This window comes from Diadema setosum, chromosome 1 (genome assembly GCF_964275005.1).
Source record: "Diadema setosum chromosome 1, eeDiaSeto1, whole genome shotgun sequence".
NCBI lineage: Eukaryota > Metazoa > Echinodermata > Echinoidea > Diadematoida > Diadematidae > Diadema > Diadema setosum.
This window is the reverse complement of record NC_092685.1, coordinates 11,307,727-11,330,159: the sequence shown is the minus strand read 5'-3', so window position 1 is coordinate 11,330,159 and position 22,433 is coordinate 11,307,727. Positions and strand designations below refer to the sequence as shown.

At 38.6% G+C, this 22,433-nt stretch overlaps 1 protein-coding gene across 1 annotated transcript; it reads right to left on the bottom strand.

The window, feature by feature from the left end:
* Positions 1-490: 490 nt before the first annotated feature.
* LOC140226848 (ciliated left-right organizer metallopeptidase-like) lies at positions 491-17,045 on the bottom strand. Its single transcript, XM_072307280.1, has 17 exons — positions 16,822-17,045; positions 16,108-16,269; positions 15,557-15,641; positions 14,742-14,793; positions 13,578-13,724; positions 12,792-12,914; positions 12,419-12,497; positions 11,365-11,510; positions 10,958-11,026; positions 10,438-10,610; positions 7,543-7,729; positions 6,485-6,613; positions 4,259-4,391; positions 3,510-3,657; positions 3,005-3,087; positions 2,010-2,109; positions 491-1,144 (listed from the first exon to the last, which is right to left on the bottom strand). The coding sequence occupies exons 1-17, from the start codon at positions 16,982-16,984 to the stop codon at positions 847-849; spliced, it is 2,277 nt and encodes a 758-aa protein (XP_072163381.1). The 5' UTR covers positions 16,985-17,045; the 3' UTR covers positions 491-846.
* Positions 17,046-22,433: the final 5,388 nt, after the last annotated feature.

The window sequence follows — 22,433 nt, the reverse complement described above, 5'->3', positions numbered from 1 at the left end:
TAATACTTTACCTCCTACCACAATCTTTCAAGACTGGACAAAGGACATGCACTGTGCCCACGTCCATGGGAGCACATCTTAACGCGTTGAAGACAGACTGATTTTGCTACAACACGCATTTCCCGTAGACACTTGCCCGAGAATACTCGGGACTCGTCCTCAACAGGTTAAAGCCACTGTTTACCATTGGGAGCAGTGATTTATAAAATGTTTGAGTCATCACATTTGATGCATAGTAGTGTGTAGGTCAGTTGTATTACAAAACATCGTACATTATAAAAAATTTGCAATAAAGCCTAAAATAAAAGGACATATCACTATTTTTCCCAATAAACCATAACTGTAGACAATTTATTCTAGAAACAATTTTATTATAACTAGTGTTCAAATTCTCAATATTTAACAATAATTAACATTGATTATACAATAAAAATTTTTACATTGGTCGTTTCTATTACTAACTAATTTTGAAGCACTAAAATTGGGTTTTTGTTTCATCTGCAAATGGTAAATTATGCCTTTAACATCATGATAATATGATGAGCACTGACAGTTCCTATTAGAGAAGTTGTCTCTCACAGAAGGGGGTACAGCTTACTGATATACTTACTTTTGTTCAGTACCAGAACATCACTTCAAAAAACAGAAATGAACATGGAGACGTACTGAAATAAGGTAGGAAGTGAAGCACTGTGAATTAGGCACCTGTATTCACTGATATGGACAGTGCAAGAACATGTGTTATTCCCTGGCAGCAAAGAACTCTTTCACTGCAACAAAGTACTATCACATCATCCTCTCATAAGGTCTTTCTAGCTCTGAGTCGACATAGTTCACATGCCTGCTCTATCTGTCTCTGGATGTCTTCCAAGTCTTGTTGTACTCGGCCTTCTTCAGCACGTAGGCCTCTCCTGGCTGCGCCGTCACCCGGTTGGCCGGTGGGGCAGGGGCAACCCTGGCCTCCATATTCTTCTTCTTGCACACGCAGACGGCGATGACAATCACAGCCAGGAGTACCGTCATCACGGACAGCACGACGATGGTGAGCGGGGTGAAGATCGTGGGACCACTCTGGGGTGGGCTTGGGCTGGGTGAGGTGGTGGACGTTGACAGGTCAGGGGGCAGGGTGCTGACGTCTACGAGGCTGTGGAACACAGACAGCATGGTCTATCTTACATTCAATTTAATAATAAATAATACAACGAACGCACAGGCAAAATTGTGTTAGTGAAGATGCAGTGCACTTCAGGGTATTCACTATGGCGAAACATGAACAAAATTGTGAATACCCGAAACTGAGTTGCATCTCCACTAACGTCATAAACTTAAACCTGTGCACTATTTGATTTATAAAATGGGTCTATGAACTATTATTCATGTACCTTTATGAGAGAATACCAGTCACCTACATGTAGAACTTGCTCAAAAGTCAAGATTTTGTTCTAAACACCGAATACGAGCTTAGAGGTTGTTTACAGAAAATAAGTGGTTGATAGCGCACTTGTAACTGATATAACTGATTTTAAAGAATATACAGTGTGACGTCAGTAAACATGCAGTTATGCTTTTTTGCTGCGCACTTTCTGAACACCCATGCATGTTAGTACAAAAATAAAGAGCATGACTTATTTCAGCACTTGTGATTGGCTACATTCTTGAACCCATCTCATAAAAGCTGATAGCTCCACTGTGTGGTTGGGTCCTGCATCATCAAATCTTCACAGAGATATTGGCAGAAATCAAAGACACTTAAGGTTCCTCTGCTTTATTACGTGCTACTCATAGATACAATAATGCAGTTGTGGATAGACCGGTATCTGTCCAATACTGATAAATATGCACTTACCTAAATATATATTTCTCCTTTTTTCCAAATGTCAAACAATGTTAAATCTTTTTCTTTTCTTTTTTTTTCTTTTTTTTTTGTCTTAAGGAGGCAATATCCCTACCAAAATGAAGTATTCTTAGATGCCATTACCCATGTAAGATCAATATGAATGTATTCCTACCTGATTGATACAACATTGTAACTGGCCTGATTGTAGCTAATAGAGAATTCCCCCATGGAAACAGCTGCGTGAAGACTATTGTACGCCTCCTGAGCTGAAACTGAAGAAAAATAAAGCCACAGAGGGGAATTTTACAAAAGTGCAATTCCATTCCATTGACAAGACCACTTTGATAGACTACAACAAACACACACAATGGTAGAAGTTTTGTTAAAACTGGACATATGATTAGAAAGTACTTGGCATTCAAAGTTTCAATTTCTGTCGTGATGAAGTGATTTTGGTTAAAACCACATATGCTAATTAGAAGAGGTGATGTCATTACCTCACAATTCTCCTCGTGATCTACACACAAAACTTCATTACTTCATCATTTTGAATTGACATGAAATAAAGAATGAATGAGTTCTTCTCCCCCCCCCCCCCCTTCACATTAAATTATCATGGGGAGAGTAGTTCCAGTTAATACTCAATTATGCAAAACATGATCCTGTTAATATTTGGGGGTTCTGCATATGTTTTCTTTAATCAAATGTACCAGAAAAGTTTGTATCATCATTTGAGTGTGGTAACTTTGAACAAGATGGTAACATCACCTATATTGTTTATGAAAAACACAGTTAGAATTGCTTTCCTAAATCAAAGATGAAAGTGGATATTAATATCACGTTTACCAAAAAATACCTATACCAAAGCTCAACACTTAACTTTTTCTTTTGGTGGCCCGACAATGAAATTTGTCTTCACATGAAAACATATCTTTTCTCAAAAAGTGGTGGTGCGACATCTATTTCTGGTGGCAGCCACCAGGTCACCAATAATGCCCAGCCTTGCCTATTCAATGACTGGATCCAGAAAATAACTGTCATATTTACTGGGGAAAATAATAATAATGATAATAACAAAACTAGAGAGATGGAGGAGACAGCGACTTGATTTACTTTTCAAGGGCGTGAACTGTATTTCTGTTGAGAGGACTGAAGCTCCTTACGTACCTTCAGAGTCTGAAACTCGCTCCATGATACATACTGTCACGATCACACTTCCTTTCACCACTTGCAAGATTTCGATACGATCCCTGGGGAATGAAAAGGACAAGACAGAAATGTAGTGGTAAAAAAAAAAGGCATCATGGGTGATCAATTCTGGCTCAGCTTGATCAAAATCATGATCAGTAATGTGTGAAAGTTCGGAGAGCAGAAGCATGAGTAGTCAGGTACATACCACATACTTCAAAAACTTCATTTTGTAGCCTTAGAAGAAACGCATGTCACAGTCATTCAGCCAACTTTCTTTTTTTTTTCATGACAGCATTTCAGGCTCAATGCCAGACATCACCGCTCATATCAGAATGGAAACATGTCCAACATAATTATTAACTCAATATTACACTGATTCTACTATAACAGCATGCTAAAACCTGCATGGCAGCATGAATTGTCTTTAAACTACAAGGAAAACAACTCTCTCAAAGCAGAATAACTTGAGCAGGATACTTACAGCTGGACTTGAGTGACCGCTGCAATGTCATTCTTAACGGTGCTGCTGAAGGCATTGACCTCTGTCTCTTCGTCCACCTCGGAGTAATCAAGGTCACTGATTTCCAGAGACAGACTCACCTCAGCGGGTGTGGACATCTTGGAAGATGCTGCCAAGAAAGGGTCAAGTTATACTACATAAACTCCTCATGATCTTTGTGTCAGCCTTCTGTCTTTGATCACTTTGAGTGCTGTTACTGTTTGTAATACATAAATCTGAAGAATGATACATCTCTCACACGTGGCCACAGTCAGTTACACTTCTCGGTATCAGCTTTTCTTTTAAGGAATACACTAAGCATGCATATTAAACTACTTCAAATGAACCCAATGTGGTGTTGTGCATGTTGACAATTTTGACAACATCAGAATTTTGGCCCATCATGCCATTTGTAGCTTTAAGAGCAACATATATCATAAAAGGCCATTTCATGTCCAGCATTGTGGGCGCTGTTGCATAGTGGATAAGATTCCTGACTCTAAATTGGCGGACCAGAGTTCGATCCCTTCCCTGTGCTTACATCCTTGGACAAGATGTTTTTATCACCATGTCCCTCTTGACTCAGGTGTATAAATGGGTACCTGGCAATGCTAGGGCAATAATGATAGCATGGCCCTCTGGTAGAGCAAAGGCAACACTCAAGAGGCTACCCTGGACAGAACTTATTGATATTATTATCACTATTGCCTAGCATCATGGAGATGACTTACTCTGAGGTGATGGGGAAGCAGTGGAGGAGGAGCAGGTAAGGCAAGGCATCTCGACAAGACCGAGCAGGGAGGAGCCGTTGGTGCAGACAGTGGCGGCTGGAGGACAGTGGACCTCTCCATCATACCCTGGGACCTGAGTGAATCCAGTACAAACACAATTCAGTTGCCAAGGTTTGTTGACTATCAGAGAGTTTGCAAACACCTCATCAAGGGCATGGCAGTATGTCTGTGTGTCTGTGTGTGAGTGCGTGTGCTTGTGTAAGGATTAAATTTCGGGCGCATTCCAACACTACCATTTGAAAATCTGCCTTGTCAACAATGATTAATCCCCTGCCCTGTCCTGTATGATTGACGATCTTTGAATACGACAGGTGACACTGATACTCTCTTCTGCATGCCATTCAAAACAAATTGAATACACAAATGGCATTCAACTTTGAGTGAATGCAACATAACCTCATAAGTTATCGTCAAACAGAAACTGAAAGGGCAAACAGTTAAAGATCTGTATGAGTCTACATGCAATATGACTTGAGTTTCAAAAAAGTTTTCAGTGTTCTTCATCACAAAGTTTTATATGTGTCTCGAGGAATAAAGAAAAAAAAAACTTTCTACAAGGATCACAATGACAGTATGCCATATCTAAATAAAATAAACAAAAAGCAAACAAACCAATCTGCAATCTAAAGAAGTTGTACGGTGCACAAAAGCAATTGCAATGGTACAAAAAGTTCCTTTCATTCCACATGCACAACAAACACAGAAATTTCTCAATTTCATACCACAGTGCAGTACACAAGTGCAACTTGAACAGATAAAAATATGCAAATAACCAATTTCCAATGTGGGGAAGCTCATGCACCTCAAACAGCATTAAAGCAATATTAGCACTCACAAAAACGGTTTTGAAATTACACCCTTCACCCTGCCATAAATCATGTTCATACAAATTGCAAAATAGATGAAAAATACTTCAACTACATATTACATACCATGTGCATAGCAAATAGATATAAAAAGTCAGTGAATGGTTATCAAAACGCTGCAGCCAGTGCCACACATTCTCAAACACAGACTTACCTTGCTTGAACTCACTGTGGATGCATTGTCAAAAAATCACCAAATTAAAAAAAAAAAAAAAAAAAAAAAATTACACAAAATTAGCCTGGTGTCATTCCTTCACAATTACTTCAAAACCATGGTTCAAAGATCATGACACTAGAGTACCGTTCAAAGACTGATCTTCTCTTTTGTAACGATAATTCCTTTTGGGTTTGTGTGTGTGTTTTGTTTGTTTTGTTTGTTTTTTGGAGGGGGGGTTGAGTTGCAACTATAGCACAATAAAACATTGGAACACTTCTATCTAACTTCAGCCCCAACTTTTGGCAGGGCTTTGTGGCAAATTTGGTCAAGTCAACAAAGTTTGTACGGAAGATGTACTTTGTATTACCTCGAGGAAAACCACAGGCATGGAGGAGCTGATACCTTCTTTGAAAAGGAGTCTGTTCCATTTAATCTGTATGCAAGGCTCGACACTAACCTTTCCTTTTGGTGGCCTGGCAATGAAATTTGGTTGCCCAATGGTGCCCCCAAAACATATCTATTCTTGAAAAGTGGCGGCCCGACATCTATTTCTGGTGGCCCCGGGCCATTGGGCAATGTTTAATGTCAAGCCTCACTGTACAGTATCCTCCAATGTTGTGAAGTGTCTCACTAGTAATTGTAGTTGTAAAGTGCTTTGAGTACCAAAACCTGGTGAAATAGCACTATAGAAAAGCAGTGTAATAGTAGACTGGTGGATCATTGATGCAGCTCTCTATACCAGAGCTTTTCCTGGAATAATGGGATTACAGTATTAGATGCAATTCAATTTTGATTTCTTTTTGATTGCATTTTGTTAGAGACAGACATAACAGGAAGCTACAGACTATAGACACAGTGACATATTCAGACAAAGAATACTTTTAAAAATATATGTGCAAAACAAGCAAATATTGAATTCTGTACAACGCATCTAGTATGACATATTACATGGCAATATTCACACAGGAACAGACCTTATTACAGATAATAAAATCGGACATTTAAAAGCATAACGAGGCTGCTAAATGACTTATTGTCATAGAGCTATACATGATGCACACACAATTATTGTTTTTTGTTTTGTTTTTGTTTTTTTGTTTCTTTAAAGAAAGAACAAATACTAAGAATGACATTTATCAATACCTGAATCACAGCTCCTTCTGGACATGGGACCCACTCAGCATCAAAGAGTTGAATTTGTACAGGTTCTGATAAGCCACTGCACCTGGTTGCATAGCACCTTCCCTCCGCTGCTCCTGGCTCACATGTCCCCTATGGGAGATGGTAAACATTGCCAGCATGCATTAATTGAATTGAATTGAATTGAATTGAAAAGGTGTTTTATTCATCAATATCTATCACAGCCTGGAGGCTGAATTACAGACATTGTTAACAAAGGGCCATGAATACATTAAAAATACTAACAAATTACAGTGTAGCAATGAAAAAAAAATGCATAGAACAACAAAAGGTCAATTTCATTTATCTTAACCATTGCACAATGAGATCAACCTATAATACGAAACAAAACAAATATTACAAATACAAATGCATATGAATAAAGTTCACAAGTTTACCTACATGTAATTCCTTTTGGCTTACAAATACAAACAAAGAATTTTAGAGTGGACATTGTTTCAATTATGTCAATGAAGCTGGAAGAGGTAAAACCATAGTTCCTAGCTGGTACATGAGGACTACCAGGCTTGATGTGAGGTGATTACATCAATCAATACCCTACAGGGTAGCATGACCAGGCAGTATGACCCCCACTGTTTCCCTGTCCGATTAAACTCTTAAGATATATTCAAACACAATACTTCCAGAAAGAAAAGGTTAAAGTGAATATATCATGCAAACCTTAAACATTTCACTTGCTTGTCTGGCTGAAAGAATATCATCCAAAACCTCAATAGGATAAACTGAACTGCAACAATGAACCCGCCTTCAGCAAGATTAGGTGGAGCATAAATTTATCGATCTAAAATAAATTTTCTTCCAATGACACTCGCAACAGTCAAGCCACTTTCAAAAGGGAAACCCAGTCATTATTGTTACTTTGCCCTTCCATAGCTCATCCCCTGCACCAACCCCCCCCCCAATAATGTGTACTAATAATCATGCTTACAACACGAGATCATTTGAAACATCTTGATAAACTCATCTACAGCTAAGATGAATATCAGCATGCATGGCCTCACCGCTTTCAGAGCATTCGATCTGAAGCATCTACTGTCAAAGCCAGGAGTCTCTCCACTGATGTTATTAACACCATGGAGTGCGGTGCACAGAGCCTGCGAGTCTGGCCAATATACTCTGCAGCCATCCAGGTAGTCATTGGTTGTACACGTAGCCTTGTTCAGTCCCAGATAGTCACATCCGGCAGCACTGGACAAAGATGACCAGAGTACATTTCAGGGGATCATTCATTTGTTCTGATACTTCATGTAATCAGCACAACATGCCAACATCCTACACTCTTCTGTTTCAGTGCACTACTTTGTCAGGGGCGGCGCTACATGAGGGGGCTGACATTATGGGAACAGGGATGTCGATTTGTTTTCAGGATGGAAGTGGGAGGGGACATTTCGCTACTACTTTTCTACCAAAATCGCCTGACAAGCAAAAAAACCCAACATTTGGCTGCCCTCCCCCCCCCCCCCAAAAAAAAAAGAGTGTGTGTGTGTGTGGGGGGGGGGGGGGGGAGAGGAGGGGGAGCCAGCCCCCTCCCTGGTTGTCTGGTTGTGCTGGCCCTGTTTGTGGCCTGTAATTTGCATCTAACTTCCCCTAGTTTACAGCTAGATCACAATGTTCATCTTTTTCTATGACTCTCAACACTAATGCAGCCATATCAAGTGGAACCTCTCCAAATGAGATTTGATCAGTCACCAATTTGAAATGGATTACATGGATCTGCATTGGGAGTTCTCTCCCTATGGGCTACTGCCTACCAACCTCTGTGTGCCTCAAATGTGACCCTGCCCTTTGAAATCTGACTCCCAACATGTAACACTCCAATAACTCTGTCACAGTTAATGCTCATATCAAATTTGGTTCATTCCAGTGGAAATTTCTTCCATGTAATAAGGACATTTAAGAATATGACTTTTGGCAGATCTAGTGCAAATCAAACTTGTTAGGTTATCATGTAATAAGTATTACACAGCACGTTTTCTAGAATTTCATGCAATAACTAGACATAAAATATCCATTGCAACGCAACAGCAGCATATAACTGCGGTTGTTTAACTACACAGGGGTCAAGAGTACACCATGATTGACCAAAGAAAAAAAAAGTGTGGCCAGTGCCTACAAGTCACCAAAAGTTACAGGCGGCTAGATCTATATCAAATTTTAATCAAATCTGTCAAGAAATGCAGGCCATAGGCAACACAAAAGACACAAGCCAAAATATGACCTAAAGCTGTGCATGATAGAGCCCCCACCAAAAAAAAAAAAAAATAAAAAAAAAAAAAAAATATATATATATATATATATATATATATATATATATATGTATATATATATATATATATACAGATATGTAGATGGTGGCTGTCTTTGACCCTGTAAAAGGCGGAACATTGAGGGCAGCATTACCAAAGTTATATGGATTAAGACTTGACTATAATACGCCTCTGTAAAAAACTTGGACAAAATCCATCACAGCATGTGGCTAGTACAGAGCACACAAGCAGGCCCTCAAGAATCAAACTTCTCTCAAGATCGAACAAGAGAGGGCGCTATCACCGAAAGATAGATGCAGGCAACTAGGTGTTTTTGAGGGGTTTTTTATACATGAGAACAGAGAGCACAAAGAGAATAATATAATCTCTGGCAGTGATGGACTTACATCATACAATGGATGCAAAAATGCATACTCAGAGAGTGAGCCCTATTGTGTTCACATTGACAAGTAATGAGACTTGCATTCCTGTGCTTCGACAAGAACCCAGTATCTCCTCAGGCTCAGCCACTTAGCATGGCCTCTTAGCCAGTGTGTATGAGGAGAACTAAACTGAGCAGATGTCTCCAATCAGTAGACATGGCACTCTCTACCCAGGGTCCAGGGACTTTCCCCCAAGCAAGAGGCAGGAGAAATAGAATTCTCTGTTTGTAGCTTGGATAACAAGTCTTCTGAGTCCCAATCTATATACTTATTTCATTTTTATATCACTGCCATTCATGACAGCTTTTATACATGGTTAGAAAAGTCAAAATGTTGAAATATAACTATATCAGCACTGCAGACCTTGGAAATAGCTATCCACAGTATAAATATCACAATTCTGAAAAACTCATTACTTGTTGCAGATCTTTGTGCAATCCCATTTTAAAAATATACACTATTTCCTTTTCATGCATAAATTATGCAAATGAGCTCATTCATATTCATTTCCCCCCATTTTCAAGGATAGCTTGAATAGCTTCAAGAGAAGTTCTGTATGCTACCTATGTTTGGATGATGTTCTGGAGAATCTAAATTTACATTACTTGAACAACATGATACAACTTAGATATAATAAGAAATACTAATAATCATACCTAATGAATATTCATAATTTATATGTCGCACAATATACAAGTTTACTAGCATATTCAAATTTTATGCAGACATTTCTTACAATGGTTCTTGACAACCTGAAAGCTTCCCTGAGGTTTGCCCACCATATTAACAACTAATGTATGCAAACTGGGTTCAAGAATTGAAAAAAAGAAAGAAAAAAAAATATACATATTTTTTTTCCTTAAATATATATATATATTTTTATTTTTATTTTTTATTTTTTTTTATTTGTCTCCTTATACTCTGGTCACTCTTAGAGTCTGTTCCTGCCTGTTAAAAAAAAAAGAAAAAAAATCCATATAACACAGTAATAACTGGGCACACTGAAGGGTACATAATTACAGACATTTCCACATCCCGCTGCTTTCCACAATGCATGGATATTATATGAGCCAATACCTTTTACAGTACATGTACTTAAAGCTCATCATCATATGCATGTCAATAATCAAGAGAATCTGAAATATGTATACACATTTGATACTGATTTTTTTTTTTTTTTTATCACACAAAGACAGTTCATGCTCACCTGCCATTACAGAAAAAGTTGGAGAAGTTTGCGGCGCAGGACAAGGCTGAGCCAAAGTCACACCCCTCCCCCTTGCCCCAGAGGAAGTCCCCCACGTAATCATAGTTGACTCGGTACCAACCCGAGTCCTCCATGACGGCCAGGGTCATGTTGTCTATGAAGGTCGAGTGGGGCTGCAAAATGTTGAAAACAGATTGACACAACTCAAAAGATCTTCATCAAATTCACATCAACCGGTGCAGCTCTGCAAAATTACAGTGGCAGACAGTGGTGTCCAGTTCCAGTACTGCATATTGACATAGTGTTGCTTACTGTTATACTACAGAACTATTTAGCACATTGTCTGTGAGGGTAAAGGGCCTGTGGACAAACCGGCATCTGTTTGTCCCTGTTGGACTGAACCTTTGTTATAAATACAACTTTACCTCAGAACTGTTCTTCATGACATGCCTTCATTTTTTTTTTTAAACAAAAGAAGTAAGAAGAAAAGCTCAACTAAGTCATACACTGCCATGATTACCTCCTGAATGGTAGGCGCCATCAAAGATCCAAACATGTGCCTCATTTCCCAGTGAGACGACGACCCGGCCTGGAAAACACAACACAAACCAAATACAAGGAAATATAGGAGATATTATAATTTATAATATAAATTATTATCATAATTTATAATATCTGAGCACAACTACTTCAAAATACTGACATAAACTGCTGCATCGCTTCTCCATCACTTCCCTTTCCCCAAACAAACTCACAAACATTTCAGACGTATCTGTAGCTTTGAAGATACCGAGTGAATTTATTACACAAGCAGGTTTGATAGAAGAAATTCTCTTAAATCTAATAAAAGGAACTGTGTATACAGACTACTATAGCCTTTGAATGAGACAGAGCTATTATTACTTGACTATATTTACAGATACTCACATAATCCTCCAGAGGTGCTCCCCAGTCTTCCTCATAGCAACCAAAATGTGTCTGAGCAGCATACAAAACTGCCGGGGACTTAAGTCTGGTCTGTTCATTAGAGGTGGAGATCACGTCCTCTCTCTGTTCACACTGGAGACCATCAGCTGGGATAAATGGAAAGGGAGCGAACAGTGAGGGACACATGCAATGCTTATTAATCTCGCGTTTGAGGAAACAACTATCACCTCACGTACAATTACAGTTGCTGCTACTTAATCAGGACAGCTCATGAGTAGGACATACTGTCCTCATCAAGCAACTGTGCCTATAAAAATGGTCACAAATTGAGTTGCATGTATATAAAACATTCTTAATAAATCCTGAGCAACTGTTCAAACAAAATTCTCAATACTGGTAAAAAAGGGTCTTTTGAACCAATGGTGATGTTTTCTCATACATCTATTAATCTTCTTTTTCTTTGTTTTTTTCTTAGAAACCTACTTTTATTTAAAGTTTCCATTTTCTATGAATACCTGATGAAGATATGATGCATTTCACACTATCTTTTCTTGTCTAAGAGCAAATGTAATGCACCTTTGAAATGTTGCTGTGACATTGTCTTGTTAACGCAGAGCTACAATCTATCCGAGTCCAAAATAAAACAGTTGTGACTGTATACAACAAGCCTTCTATCCATTTGTTCTTTCTATTTTTTATTTGTTTGTTTGTTTTTTCATTTGGTTCATGCTTTCTTTTATGAGTGCTCTCTGCAAGCACACCAAATATTCATTACTCTTCTAAAGGTGGCTCTTGACATTAGAGCACCCTATATGAGAATCAGAACATAGATTACAATAACACGGCTTAATTATTTGTCAATTAACATCATCCCTCGAATCATCTTTCAATTCCCATGAGTGCACCTGGCATCTTCTGGTCTAATCAAGCGTTAGAGCCCACTTACCTATTTTTTTTTTTTTTTTTTTTTTAAGGCTACTGCATTAATACATATTACCACATTTTCTAAGTGCAGAAATTCACAAAATTCAGCTTTTGTGGCTGTAAATCTTACCACAAATGTTGCAAATCTGGAACTTTTCAAACAGGCTACTGGAGAAGCCAAGAACATGGAAGATTTCATGCAAAGCCAGCTGCAAAGTCAAAAGGAAGAGGAGGAAAGAAGATATTGGCTGATATGAATTTTAGAGGGCTTGCGAAATGGAGTATTCAGATGAGATAACTCCATATGCATGACATCACGTTATAAACCCGTATCTAACGATATTGCCAAGTTTCATTTTCAAAATTGTTTGAATGTGACCCTCAGTTCGTGTACCCTCACTGTCGACAGAATTAGCAATTTCAAATTGAGGCACTCTGCAATCATACGGCTACATACCTATATACAACAGATAATGCATGATATATCAGAACAAAAATCTCACCAGGATAAACCTGTCCTCATCATATTCATCACTTAAGAGAGGATCGGGGCAAAAGTTGATAACGCCAGCAATGGGTCGGTTGAACTGGTCCAGTTTGCAGTACGAGGCATAAGCATAGACTCCCTGGTAAGAGAAGCATACGATACAGAAAACTCTCAAAAGGTATACTCTGGAAAACATATTCTTCATAAATTTGCAATACAGTGCACTCCAGTTATAACAAACACGGTTATAACAAAATTCTGGTTACAACAAAACAAAACTCCTGGTCACAACAAAACAAAACTCCTGGTCACAACAAAACAAAACTCCTGGTCACAAAATTATCGGCATTGTTTTTTATTTTTTTGGTATAACGAAATTTCGATATACAACGGGAGAAAAATGCCAGTCTTGAGGACTTCGTTATAATGGAGTCCAGTGTATCCCAATTCAAAGATCTTTGGCAAAACTTTGAGAAGTTTAATAGCCAGTGATGGTCTGCTCTACAGAGGGATTGTAAGATTTCTGACATCACTATTCAAAGAACTGCAAAGAAACAACGTCACAAAAATCAGCTAAATTGATAGAGATTTGATAGTCACAGAATACTCAATTTGTCAGGTAAGTTCTACCTGATTTCACAGAGGAGGTTACACAATAATCAGATTAAAATAGTATACACTGGTACTCCTTCTTTCATCTGCAGTGTCACTTAAAAGCCAAGTACAGAAGGCATGCAAGTCATTTTTAGACAGTGATCGTCACAGAGACTGCAACACTGCCTCCTGTTCACAGCGCTCTCACCCCTGAGTCACATCTGCTGGTGTGTTCAGCCTTGACATACAGTACTGTGTCTGTGTTAGCAAGGCCATTTCCAACAGGAAAGTGAGTGATTGGGTCTGGGTTGACTGCATCCCACGTCCAAAGGCCACCGAGATGGTCGTCTGGGATCTGTAACAAATGACGGAAAATCAAAGAATATCAACATCCTTTAATGTAATGCATGCCGTTCAAACCATATATTTTTCCCCTAATACCTTACAATTGTTACTTTATTTTTATTTTCATATTTGCTTGTTTGTTGTTGTTTTTATAATCAAGCTGATGGTCTCTACCAAGGCTAATGATTCAAAAGTTACGTTCAGTTGAACAGTACAACTGGGCAAGGACTTTATTTTTTCTATATGACAGATACACCACTCAAGAACATATCTCACATCTATGGTATTTTCATCCCCAAAATTCCTACAAACTCCTGACAAGGACAATATTTCTGCATCTTTTGCCATGTTGATGCTCTGTAACCATACACCGCTCTATGTAATCAATGTAACGTAGAGTGATATATTGTCGGCCTCTGCACGCCCCCCATTGCAAAAACTGTGCATGCATGCACGCATGATAATATAACTAGTCTATACCTACTACACATGCATACATGCATTTGGCTGCTGGCTTTAAAATAATTGATACAGTTGACCCAATAATTTAGAAGCAATAAGCACTGAATGTAAAGTATATCATTAAAACCTTTTTAAAAGACAAAAGACTTGCACCAAATTATATACTGTATACCCCAAATATCTCGCGAGGTTTTTATTTTTGCGAATTTCGCGAGTTAGGTGCTATTCGCAAAATTAAAGACACGCGAAAATATTGACTCTGATCCCGATGTGAATGTAACGTACACGTGTTCACTTCTCTGTTCCAGTGCAGGACTCCACGATCGCGAATTTAACCACTCGCGAAATTGTCAGGAGTTCCCGATTCGCGAAATTTTAGACTCGCGAAATATATAGCGTATACAGTATTTGCATTCCAAGTACATTGCACTCTACATATTCTGTAAAACGTTACATTTTAATCCTTGGTTTTCCCTTCACTGAAATTGTAAAGACTGGAAATTACCCTAATGCATAAACATTGCTTGCATAGTATCTGAGACATTTGGGAATTCAAAATGCTTACCACAAAGTTGTCCAAACATTCTTCTTGGTATGTTGGTAAAATTGATCCACATCTACAATAAAGGAGAGCAAACAAAAGGACTAATATATTAAAAAATGCAGTGACATTTAAAAAAAAAAAAAAAAAAGCATTTACATCATTTCTGCATTCCAGTATGTTGACAGTTTGCTATTTTTTTTTCTGTGTTCCTAAATGTTGGACGTCACTTCATTTTTACATTTTAGCACTCATTATCATTCAATTTGGCTCTGCACAATACGACATCAGTTTCATTAAATACATGCATAAGTCATACATATTCTCATTTACGAGCCTACACATCCCATCCCTTGCTTTGTTCACAAATAGGCAGATGTAATAAAACTAACCAAAATGACTTGAAAAAGGATCAATTACATGGTCATATGCTAAATCTCTATTGTACTGCAATAGCCTTCAAAAGGAATTGTTGAACTCTCATTACACTATTGACAGCAAAGTCTTTTTTTTTCTTTTTTTAGAAATTATCTGATTGTTAACGAAGAGCTTAGTTCAAAGGTCAATGTATATGGGCAAATGAAAGGTTGAGAACTAAAATGGGCTTTACACTCACACAAAAGTGTATGGAAACCAGCATTTAGCCTAGGAGTTGGAAGAACTAACAGTAGTTAGCTGAGATATTGGCTCGTCACAAATGACACAGAGTTGTTACTGGTCAGCATGCTAGAGTCAAAAGGAGGTGAATAAAAACTAATAAAAGACTTAAATATACAAGTATCCATACCCATGCTTACAATATTGTATTTATGTGAAACTGAGTTTTCATTCACACTTACTTTCCTGCATTGGGGCCAGTACTATGGACACTGCGGCAGGCTGTATTGGATCTTTCTAAAATTAAGGCATCTGTGACTGGATAAACTGAAATATGAATCAGATAATGTAACACACCATTAACACCCACTGCACATTTCAAATACCATGGATATAAAATCATTTCATAATGTTCAATTTTTTTTTCCAATGCTGTACACAGAAAAGAATTTTCCCTTTAATCTTGTTTTCATTGATGAGGAAGTATAATGCACATTTATTTTTTCATTTGACACACAACACCATCATGATATATTTTGTAAGGTGGTAAAACATTTGCATATAATGCAAGCTAATACACAGTTATTTGTAAGCAGGGCATACACATTACACAAACAAAGATTCTCTCTATGCAGTATACATATCTTTCCAGATATTTTACTGTTCGGTACAACTGGAAGTTCGATATGACGAAAGAAAACCACCGGTACCAACAACTTTGTTATACTGGGAGTGCACTGTATTATAAATCATAAAAATGGGGAGGAGGGGGGGGGGGGGGGGAGTTACATACCTGCAAGGAATTTTCTTATGACAGATACTGCACTTCCCATGATTGTTTCCAGCCTCTCCACCTGAACACTGTCCACAATTTGCTCCTCATCTTGCACTATTGTTGTGATTCTGATTGGTTGGTAAGGGTCCACCGTGCTTCGCCTTGCTCTTGTCACTTCATCTGCACACAAAAAAAAATCGTAAATCCATTAATGGTAAGCTGCTTCTCTAATGTTGTGAAAAACAGCTAAATGTTATGCTGAGTGCTCATCCTGAAAATGACAGACCTGTAAAAAATGGTCAATTAAATCTGCTGTGCAATTTCACAATATATGGGAGTGGACAATTCAGTTTTTATTTTGCTTCGCCAGTGCTCTGGACCTGAACCACGATGGCATAAAACCTTTTCTTTCATCTACAGAAGTGAGTATAAACGCTTGATAAAAGCAGGCATTGACTGTGTTACCCTAAAAATAACCCAACATTTAATGTGGCATCACATCAGCCATTCTGAGGTATTTAAACTAAAGAACCAAGATTTGCAACATTCAAATGCATGCATAAGTGTTTTTTTTTTTTTTTTTTTTTGTCTACCAACTACACTATGAGGCATTGCCCCTCGGATGCAAGTGACAATTCATTAAAACTTTCATGCTGCGAAAAAGGCTGTCGGCACCAATGCGTGAAAACTTTGTCATTGAATATTTCTTGCTTTATAGTACTGTTTCATCACCTTGTTGATAGTTCACCGTTGTCCTGTGTACACGTTGCTCCCTCTGCACATCATCATAGATACAGTGATGTCCTCTGGCCGGAGGCATTACGACTACTGACACAGCCATCAACACTAACACTATACCCCAGACACCAGTGACGGTGTTCCATGTGACAGTCATGGCCAGGCTGCTTCATACTGGGCTTGTTCAACTAAGAGAGAAGCGGACTGCATATCCTTGTTTCCTGAATCTGAGTAGGGGAAATTAATACGGTACCGGTACTCGTTAATTAGTTGAGGTCTAACGTTACAGGCAAAACAATATCTTAACGTCCTGTATATACTATATGGTACTCCCTTAGTTAAATTGTGCGATTCGTGTCACTGTCGTCAGGCATCACCTCGATCACACACACACGAACAGTTAATTTCATAAATTACATTTATTTAGTGATCTTTATACAGTAGACTTTATGGGCCTAACACGATAATGTTAGGCCTAAATCCAAAAGGGAAAGGGGCCTATCACTGCCTATGCAGTAAGGATTGGTACAAATGGCAGTGTATTTTTAAACCATACCAGTGCCGTGGTCATCACAGTGGTGCAAACTGGTGGTGTCAATATATAATTGGTAATTCTACTGCAGTACTAAAAAGCCCCTAGAAAAGGCCCTAGTATTGACTGTGAGTCACGGGGGCGCGTGCTATCAATGGTAGGCCTACAGGTAGTAGTAGAAAACATCTAGCCTACCTGCAGGCTGTACGACTCTCTGCCCCATACAAAAACAAAAAAAAAATACATAGGCCTACGGGTATACAGCACAGTCTCGATCTAAACTAGGCCCTAGGCCTACCAGGCCCTACCATTTATTGGCATCATAGACGTTACACTAAACAGGTTGCAAGGGCCAAGCCACGCAAGGCCTGTAGAAAATAACGTGATTATGAAATGTCCAAACCTACCTCCGCACTTGTGTCGCTGACGATATCTACGAGCTACCCCGACGGAGCTCAAGTTGTGTATAATTTTTTTTAATTAAAATCTGAATACACGTAGAATCGGAACTAGAAGATGTAGATCTAACACGGTTATTACTGTAAGTTTACTGTATGTCACAATGCAATGTCTATTAAGGCGCACAGTAACTATAGATTGGTTACAGGTGCATCGATCACAGTGCAGTGCATCTTCATGCAATGGTACTATGGTGGGGTGCAGAGCGCTTCTTCTCTTTACGAACGATAGTTAGTTAGGCTTTGGCCTTCAGACTGAGTTTAACCAGCAGCGTGTCGCAGCCACAGAACTCTTACACACAGTTCTGTGGTCGCAGCACATCACGCAATGTCTGCAATACCTCTAAAAGTCTGGTATTAAAGACTGTTTGTGCAGATACTCCCTATCGATTGTACATTTGACAGGGATCGTAAAGGATCATCCGTCAAATAGGTCAATGAAGAAGATTGAGAGAGAGGAAAAAGGACACAAAAACACAATTCTTTGCATATTATTTTCACGAAATTCACTAGAATTGGTGCCAAATAAAGTTTGTTTGTTTTTAAACATTCATAGAATTATTTTGTTTTCATGCTTTAGACAGGGATATTGGAAAGAGACCTATCTTCTGGAAGAGTATCCAAAGATCAGGGCTTTAGCCTGATCATGTTCGAGGAATATTAATTGTGCAGTATTGGTCTGCTAAAATTGTAAATATCACGAGCAATAAAATTAGTCGCTAGTAAAAAGAGAGAATAAAAGAGAGAGAGAGATAAAAATAGAGATAGGCCAACAAATTGTTTATAACATTAAATAAAAAGAACATATTTCTGTAAAATTATTCAGACTACCAACATACTATACCACACCTTGTCATAATCCAACAAAATACATCAGTCAGCGAAACAAAGTAGAAGGGTGAAGTCCTCCCCCCCCCCCCACCCCCTTCCACTCAGCTCACGTTGGTCATCTGTACTGCATGCACTTTCCCTATTTTAGGGGAAAGGGGTACTATATTATATTTTCTGGTCTCAATTCGGGGGAAAATCCAAAATAGGCACTAAAATTGGAAATCTTTTAGGTTTTCCCCGAAATATTTTCAATTAGAATAAATAAAAGGTATAGTTTAAAATCCAAGAAGTCATGAAAAATAATTTCATCAGATTTGCATTTGATTCAACGATGCGATCATTCAAGTATGTAGCAACCAGCAACATGTTAATAATACGTGTCTCTCAGACAGGATCAGCTGTGTGTTATAACATTTTATTAAGATAGAAATAGTTTGTTTGTTTCATTTATTTATTTCAATACGATTTGTGAAAACCTACTATCAGCCTCAGGGCTGTTTTTAGTATATATGAGTCAGTAGATATGACTTTACAGCATATTAAACCACATAATGTGACGCAGAACAGAAGATAACATTCGCACCACAAGAAAGACACTCTTGTTGGCAAAACAAAACAAAACCAACAGCAACATCAACAACAGAGGCTGAATAAAGTTGAAAAGTCATAGAGATAGAAAAAAAATATTATATATATAGTGATTCACAATATCATAAATCATTTCACGTTTAATCATAGTGAACACCGGAAAAACCGGAACAAGAAAAAATCTAGACAATTAAAAGAATCATTATGATAATTATTTAGATTAAAGGGCCTTCAGATCTGAAATCCCTTGATTAAAACGGAGTTTGGAAGATTTTGGAAGTTTGGAAGTTTGGAAGACAAAAATCGATTTAACCGGGTTTCACATCTGAGATTGATTGGGAGGCTGTTATAGACTTCGGACGCTACTTACAATGATGTGCAGTTTCTCTTGAAATTAAATTAGTTATCATGTGCTCAACGATGAATACTCATGTCCAATAATTACCAGTGATACCCGGTGGGATTTCAATGTAGTGCGCCATCTCGCGTTCATTTGCAAGTGACAAACCGAGAGTAATTCCAAACAAAGGAGAGAGCGTAGAGAAAAATAGAGAAACATCAGCTGTACTGAACTACAGACAACGAACGCTCAGGTATGCAAGATGGGTGGGATGTATAATGGTGAAAGACAGACATACATACACACGCGTTCATGACTGCTTGCTATGATGTGTTTAATATAAAGTAAGGATGACTTCATACCAATGCTAGAACTTATTGTTCATAATAGCATTGCAATCACGGTAGTTGGTCTATTTGCAGCTGCTTATTAAATGCATCACATACTTTTTTTTTCTTTTTTTCTTTTTTTTTTGGGGGGGTGGGGGGTGGGGGGGGGGGGGGCGTAATATTGAATTGTTACCTATGCCCTGCCGGAGTGAGTGAGGACTGGGTTTATAAGGGAGCGGGTTTTCATGTTTGCATACCAGGTTCTGTCTGTCTCGGACGAATGTAATCCACGGGAAATTATGTCGGTGACATAGATTGTCGCTTGAAAGCATATTGACAGTCTTCCTGTCAATACTGTGTGTGTGTGTGTGTGTGTGTGTGTGGGTGTGTGTGTGTGTGTGTGTGTGTGTGTGTGTGTGTGTGTGTGTGTGTGTGTGTATGTGTAAGAGGGAGTGAGGGAGGGAGAGACAGTGATAGAAAGCACAGAACAGCGTCATCTGCAGTGGAAACTGCTATGACTACTGTCTGTTCTCAGAGATGGAGGAGGAGGAGGGGGGGGGGGGGGGGAGGAACTACCACCACTGGTTCCTCCAAAGAGTAAGCACTTTCCCGGAGAGACGGCAAACAAAGGGTTCCCGCATTCCATGATCGAGACGAGAGGGGAGTGCGCATCTCCCATTGTTCCTCTCCCCCCGAATCCCTGCCGAACGACCCTGATGGCTTCCTTACTAACGGAGGACAAAGAGCAGAGTGGTGAGCAGGTTTCGATGAGGAGCAGAACATGGGAAAAGTACTAATTACATTCACTTACTACTATATTCTCGTTCGAAACATCAAGGTTAAAAGTCATCGATTTGAAGTCAGGACATGATTTATTGCTGTTCGATAAAAGTTGACAATTCTTATTCTATTCATATACATACACTGTAACACAACAACAAGGTAATATATGTTATAATTATGATGTGTCTTCAATACAACCTTACATTTGGCTGGGTGTTATTACCATTTGTGTCTTCTTCGGTCTGTATTTTGAGTGGAATATGTCTAATTTCTGTCCATATGTTTGGGGGCAAAATGAACACGTACACGTTCCAACATTCTTTGTCTTCGTTTCTCGATGGTCTTACTGTTCCTCCTGTCACTCCATCATGTTAACATGTTGTCACAGAAAACACATTTTACTGCAAAATCATATAACGTTTTGATTGTTGCAAGAGGGCCTTTTGTATATGCAAGCTAACAAAGTAATTTCTCTTCGAGACTTTGACAATTTGATAAAACTCGAGTCGGGTTGCGTTGGAACTATCGAGAATGATTTGTTGGAGAACCGAATTGCATTTTATAATGGTATTAAAATTATCATGTGGAAATGCATAGAGTAGAAACTTGACCAAACATCGACAAAATAAACTATCCAAAAAAAAAAAAGACATACGATTTTTCTCAAAAAACTCAATGATGGCCCTTTGTTCTACTTACAACGTAAATTTCAAATTGTTATGATTGAAAGTTGCTGTAATTGCAGTTACCATGGTAATGACTCCAACATTGTCATCAGATTGGTTGCTGCCATAAAAGTAGCAATATTGCAACTTGCGATCATTCACAGAGGTTTATACAAATTATGTCGTGAGCCAAAGATATGGATACCTTTCCCGAAAGGAGTATAGAGATTACATTGCCAAGTTATATAAAACTTTAAATTGCTTCTGTATCATTACGATATATCATCAACTGACACAGGAGCAAATAAACTTTAAATACGTGGACAAAACATTAGATTCAACACTTGCTCTGGAAAGCAAGCGGATTTATAAATCAATCAAATAAACAAACAAACAGGAAATTATCTTGTTTACACAGGTTTAGTCATCGAAATCACTTTTTAAGCGTATAAAGCATCAAAGTCACATTACATTGGGAAGTTCACTGGACACGGTGCAACATAACATGCCACAATAAACTCATCCATCCGTTCCCGGTCAATCTGAAATGATTCAGAAGCTATACTCCCCCCTTATTATATTCCTTACTCCCTTCTCACCACACCTAAGTCTATGTGAGTTGCTTTTTTTCTTTCTCTATCTATCTATCTCTATCTCTCTCTACTCCTTTTTTACATTTCTCCGCATGCCCAAGATGTGATGTCTTGTCTTGTAAGCGACACGGTTCCCTGTCCCACCTTATATCCTCTTGTGTCTCGCTTAGTTTGGCATCGGGTCCATAGCCGTGCTGCTATCTCTCATGATACTGTAACGTGAAGCTAACCCCTATCCGGGGCGGTGACCAAGGCGTCACTACAGTCAGTCTGTTCCACTATACAGAGGAGATAATACTAGCTAATCGCACAGAGCGCGGAAATTGAAAATGGTAATCCGAGAAGGCATCTCGGGAAAGTGGGAAGAAGAATGCCTCTTCTCTTTCTTTCTGCCTGTCTTACTCCTCTTTCTCTGTTTTCTTTTTTTTTTTTTTCTATTCACGTCGCTTCATACTCATCTTCCTCTGACCTGGATGAGAGAAACAAA